This window comes from Rhododendron vialii, chromosome 7a (assembly GCF_030253575.1).
Source record: "Rhododendron vialii isolate Sample 1 chromosome 7a, ASM3025357v1".
Classification (NCBI taxonomy): domain Eukaryota; kingdom Viridiplantae; phylum Streptophyta; class Magnoliopsida; order Ericales; family Ericaceae; genus Rhododendron; species Rhododendron vialii.
This window is the reverse complement of record NC_080563.1, coordinates 39,295,500-39,300,975: the sequence shown is the minus strand read 5'-3', so window position 1 is coordinate 39,300,975 and position 5,476 is coordinate 39,295,500. Positions and strand designations below refer to the sequence as shown.

Sequence of the window (5,476 nt, the reverse complement as noted above, 5' to 3'; positions counted from 1 at the left end):
GAAAAGGAACTTCAAGAATTTGCTCCATTCATGTGCAATTCTTCCCCAATAACAAAATGGTTACAAAACCCATATGTGGAAGAAAGCATATCCCCAATAAGTCAAATTCCTTACAATTGGAAATGCATTCTGCATTTTTTCCATTACTATGCACTCTATAGCTTTGTACAATCACAGATCTTCAATTTACCCAAAACTGTAACGACAAAACTTCCGATGAATCAAAGATTTATTTACGCGAAAATGAGGTACCTGAAATTGAACTCATATGGCATGACCTTGACGAATTGCGAAAGAGGTTCGCCTTTTCCTCTCTCAAGGCACTTAATTGCTTCTTTTCTGAGTTCACTGGGTAATTGGAGGCATATCCAATCAAGAAATGACCCCAAGTCCTTTGAAAAATCAAGTAGATACCAATCCAAGAGCTTTGGGATCCCTAGCAACTTCATTTTTGTCGAAATACCAACCGCTGCCTGTAAATACTCTTTTTTCGCAACTTCCAGTTCATTTTCTACCTCAGATGCAGTGTACACTCTCACCTTCACTCAACAAACTTCACCAATCAATAACAGCAACATCATGTTTGTTAGCATAAACAATTAAACATATAGTACTCCCTTCGTTTCATTTTGTTTGCCCTTTTTGACAGTTGTGCCTTTTGTAAATTCAACATTTCAAAACTGTGCCATATTACCGTCAATGAATAAGTTGCATTTCTTGGATTACTACAAATATTCGAAATATTCTAGAGAAATATTTGTGGGACCAAGCTTGGATGATCAAATGCACCCTATCTACCACATGCATCAACTTACAGCGGGGGAGGACCAGCTTCCACAAGAGAGTGCAAACGTAACCAATGGCTCAGATAACTCCAATCCAAAAGCGCTGCAAGCTGTCATCTCATCGTTTTTTGTACCGTTTGCAAAGGTCTGGTGGGAAGTAATAGATAGGGTACATATATCAAGCAAATTCCTTTCAAGTGACATGGAAAGGGAAGGGGCTCCACTTACATAATTGGAATGGTAAGGTTGTCTGAGAATGAAATGTTCAATGGTCATTGCACCTACGAGGTGTCCCCCCACATTCACTGTTGCCTGAGGGGAAAATAAGTACAAATCAATTGGTTGTCGTGTTTATATCTCATACACCTAATTGACATGTAAAGTATGGTATGCCTATATATGAATCAATGCTGTTATTTGTTTCTAAACAACATGTGTTAAATTTGGAAAACTGAGTCGGTTCATGGAGTAAGTAAGCTGTAAAAATTATTAGGAGCCAATTGACTAAATGCGAAATAGTTGTTATCGCTTAGAATTCAGAATTTACCTTCCGGATCAATTCAACAACCATCTCAGGGCTAGCTGGTATGCCATGCTCTAGAAATGCCTGAAGCAATGAGATTTAAAATTAAATGGTTACTTCTTCTTTTAAAAAGAAACTACTCGTAAAGAATGCACAATAAATCAGAATGAGATTAGGTTCACTAGATACACAAACATGATAGATAAGGAGTTTAGGTATTCTGTCAAACCGTTTCCCCCATTTGTTTACATTTTCAATAACGGTTTTGCACAACACTTGTTTAAAGTCTGCACTGGGAAAAAAATGCCGTCTTCACATCCTAATCATTTTGAGAATTCTAAACATCTCTGAGATATTTTCTCCTTAAAAAGTTGGTTGTTTCCCAGAAAGAAACTCTCTCGAGTACAGGTTTCGAAATTATTCACCAAATAAGCCCTCTGTGTTTTTGGATGATAAGAATGGCAGATAGAAAACAAAAGCGACATCAAACAAGCCCTTAGTTTGTGGAATTGTAAGTTGATAGAGAGGTCTGAATCATACATTCATCACACAGGAATTGTAAGTATTGATCCAGAAAGCAAGCTTTTCCTGGTGGGTGAGACCCTTTAAGTTGACCGAGGCAAGTTTCCGAAGGAGAATTCTGGAACCCAAAGATAGAAGGATAGATAGTACTCCAAGAATATTAACAGAAAGTATGAGAAAATCCAAAACTGAATAAACGAATCCAATTGAGAACTAGAAGACTTACTTAAGTCTACGAACAAGAAACACGGAGTTTGTTTTTCGGGTTGGATTGATTGAGAGAGCTTCAACTGCAAATAAATGTTTATATGGACCAATATCTCTCCTTCCAAATTCTGAACAGATACCATACGGATCCTTAAACCCTGTTGCCTCCCAATCTTCACATGAATTCAACGCCGATAATGAGGACAAAGTGTCCCATGTAGATCTATTGTTTGAAGGGCTCATTCTCAGGAAAATGCTGGACAAACACTTGAGAATATCTTCCGAAATTTTAGTTGGATTTTCAACTCCAGGTAGCCTTTGACCTTGAATAGCATTAGTTGCGGCTTCTTCACGTTCATGGTCTATAATTCTTGCTTCTAGCTGGACAATAGAAGTTGTTCGTTCAACAATGCATAGAATTAAAATTTTCTTGACATCAGAACAAACCTGCATTTTGTTAGGATTTAAGAGTCTCTCTGCTGGTCTAGAGTCAATTGGAGGTCTCTTTGCTCGGGTTCTGACTGCTGGTGCTTTCGAATTGAGCGATTGCTTTTCCTTTGTGGAATTAGTGCATGGCTGGTTCTCTTTCTGTTGCCCGTCATCTAAAAAACGAAATGCAGCAGAACAAAAGCAAGTTTCTCTAAGGCTTGTTTTTCAGTTATGTGCCAATTAAAAAAAAAAAAGTGAAATTTCACATACATCTGGAAGGCAAGACAATAGAGTCAATAGGAGGTGCTATGAAGAGTTGGCAGACTACCTTTAGTTTTAGGGGAAAACTTGAATTGCTTCTGTTTAGAATTCTTCATTGGGAGGTCATAGAAATCAGCTGAACTTTCCAAGTTCCTCTTTGAGGAACAAATGAACACAGCTTCTTGATATAGTCCTTGGCGTAAACGCACAACCAGTTCTTCAAGCTGAACAACCTCCTCTTCCAAAACAGCCACTTCAGCAACAAGCTCCAGTGTCTAAGAGTATCAAAATTCACCATTAAAATCTCAATTGTTGCGTTAAAATTTGCAGCCTCATTGGACAAATCAAAAATATTGTGTCAAAATTAATCAAATTCGTCATGTCATTCTTCTTTTTGATGTCCCCACAACATTGTTTTCATGTTTATTGTCTTATATTCCCGTTATTACAGAACTAGTAAGTTTATACAAATTGCACATTTTATTCAAAAGTATAAGCATAAAACTATGTTAATCAATTGCATATAGTGAAAATTTTACTAACATAAGAAGGGAGATAAGGAGGAAGGCGAGGAAGGGTGCCCAAGGGTCTGGCGAAAGCCCTCAGCAATGCCCTATGAGCATTCTCCTCGTGTCGAAGCTTCTTCTTTAACTTATTGACCTGAAAATAGATGTTGATCTTGAAAATCCATACAAGAGAAATTGGTAGTACCGAAAAAAACGCATAGTTGATGAGAAGAAAGTGTAGATACATCTTGTTGCAATGCTTTTTTTCTCTCCCTTGTTGAGCCCCTGCCGCTTGAGGTAGCTTTCTCAGCATCCATTAGCCTCCTCCCCTGCATTTCCACCTTCTCCTCTAAGCAATCAAAGACATAAAACATACACTTGCTATTTCTTGAATAAGAAATAAATATTTTTGTACATGCTTTTTTTATTTTTCTCTCTGTACGGAATAAAATTTATACACGAAAATGCTTCATTTTTTTTTTCCTGAAAATTGACATGACTTTGAAAACAAAGCCGAAATTGTGAGAATTAAGGTGTAATACTCTACAACAAATGAAGAAGACTACTTTTTCTGTGCTTTTAAAAGGCACAGATCAGAAATTCTCGATAAGCAGGAACAATTAAAATAAGGAGAGGAGAATTAATCCAGTTTTCCCTAGAAAATTTCATGGCCTGGAAGTTGGGGACAAATGCAAAATCTTCCTCGTTTTAGCAGATTGAAATCGAAACCAAAATTTTCTACTTCCATTCAGATATCAATGCCTAATGTCAACAACATGACAAACTCCACGGCCAACGGCTTCTACACTAGAAAAAAGAAATGGTTTATCGATTAACCAAGAGGTTAACTTGGTGGTCAAGACCCGTGACTTCGAATTTGCTCCCACGTAGGTTCTCAGGTTCAAAGCCTCCAGATAATAATCCAACTCTCACGCTACCAATTCACGCCTCTCTAGTGGATGAGATTAGTCTTTAAAATTTGTTGCCCAGACAGGCTTTGCCCCAGATTGTAACCAGGCCTTGCTAGTGGCCGGTGAGATTAGTCTCTAAAAACTTGTTCCGTAGGTCCGGAGACTCTGGACACCTGAGTCATCGAAAAAAAGGCAACCATTCTCAAGAACACACAAAACATGCATCCAGTACTTCAAAAACCCAGCTCAAATTCCACATATTGAATGTAGAATTACAAAGTAGTAATTAACTGAGAGATTACTTTTTCGTGCTTCATTGGAGACTTCATAGACTCCAAATTCTTCCGAACGCTGGTGTTGTTCATCTTCAATTAATCCGCAAACAGCCAGGGAAATCCTATAAACAACACCCACGACAATATTGAATGAAATAAATGAATAAACATAAATACCCATATCAGGAATTATGCATTAATGGATGCATTGAAGTAAGGATTTCAGACATTCGGAGGAATTCTCTAATTCCATCCCAAAAAGACAAAAATTCTACTGGTATATTCGGGTTTTTATTACCTGAATTCCTCGATCTGTGTGAACCGAATCAACATAAGCACCAGGCCTAGGAGATATGAATATGGATAGTGTGCTCTGCAGCAGCTAAAGTCGTCAATGGAGGGGTATCAGATGGTTCAGAACTAGAGGAAGAGGATGTGCTAATAAATATAGGTGGTAAGTGTAGGTAATACAGTATGCATGTATCTGTTCGAGAGAGAGAGAGAGAATTACAACTGTTAACTGTACTTTCTTCTTCTTCTTCTTCGCCATACGGAAAATTTATTTAAGAGAGAGGGAGGGAGGGAGGGAGAGAGAGAGAGAGAGAGAGAGAGAGAGAGAGAGAGAGAGGCTCTGGAAGATAAATTTGATAGCTTTGTGGAGTTGAGATGATTTTTTTTTTTTTTTTTGGAGATAAGGAAAAGTGGAGATGATTGGAACATCCTGGTTTTTGGGTTCTTTTTCGACTCATTCTGACAATGAAGTGCAAGATGCGAAAAAAAAAGTGTTAGGAAATGCAAATGTTAATGTACAGATTCAGATATAGATATATTCACAATTGCTTCATTCGAATTGTGAGCTTTAAATTTATCGTACGAGACTCACATGTATCGATTGATTCTGGTTATACTTTTTCCGTCCCAAAGTGATACTCCTTCCGTCCCGGTTTGTTTGTTCCCTTTTTGACTTTTTGAGAGCGTTTGACCTCTCAAAGAATTGGCTATAATTTTCAATTCGTAATGTTTTTAATATGCAATATGGATCTTGTTTGATAGATCT

At 37.6% G+C, this 5,476-nt stretch overlaps 1 protein-coding gene across 12 annotated transcripts; it reads right to left on the bottom strand.

Moving 5' to 3' along the window:
- LOC131333193 (uncharacterized) lies at window positions 1-5,077 on the bottom strand. 12 transcript variants are annotated; one of them, XM_058367584.1, is made up of 12 exons: window positions 4,718-5,045; window positions 4,447-4,541; window positions 3,479-3,582; window positions 3,271-3,387; window positions 2,795-3,002; window positions 2,485-2,639; window positions 2,057-2,418; window positions 1,849-1,948; window positions 1,333-1,392; window positions 1,014-1,097; window positions 816-932; window positions 1-539 (listed from the first exon to the last, which is right to left on the bottom strand). In XM_058367584.1, exons 1-12 carry the CDS (start codon window positions 4,750-4,752, stop codon window positions 234-236), a joined length of 1,743 nt encoding a protein of 580 aa, XP_058223567.1. In that variant the 5' UTR covers window positions 4,753-5,045; the 3' UTR covers window positions 1-233. The 12 variants fall into 12 exon arrangements, with proteins under 12 accessions (XP_058223567.1, XP_058223568.1, XP_058223559.1 ...); XM_058367585.1 differs by having other exon boundaries at window positions 3,479-3,562; window positions 4,718-5,014; XM_058367576.1 differs by having other exon boundaries at window positions 816-1,097; window positions 2,057-2,639; window positions 4,718-4,801; window positions 4,931-5,077.
- Between the last annotated feature and the right edge of the window lie 399 nt (window positions 5,078-5,476).

Excerpts from the sequence above, each read along its gene's own strand:
- LOC131333193 (XM_058367576.1), bottom strand. The coding sequence starts at position 4,752 with ATGTTGATTCGGTTCACACAGATCGAGGAATTCAG. Across the intron at positions 1,949-2,056 it reads TTTCTTGTTCGTAGACTTAA|AATTCTCCTTCGGAAACTTG; the intron begins GTAAGTCTTCTA and ends TTTGGGTTCCAG. Across the intron at positions 1,098-1,332 it reads TTGTTGAATTGATCCGGAAG|GCAACAGTGAATGTGGGGGG; the intron begins GTAAATTCTGAA and ends TTTTCCCCTCAG.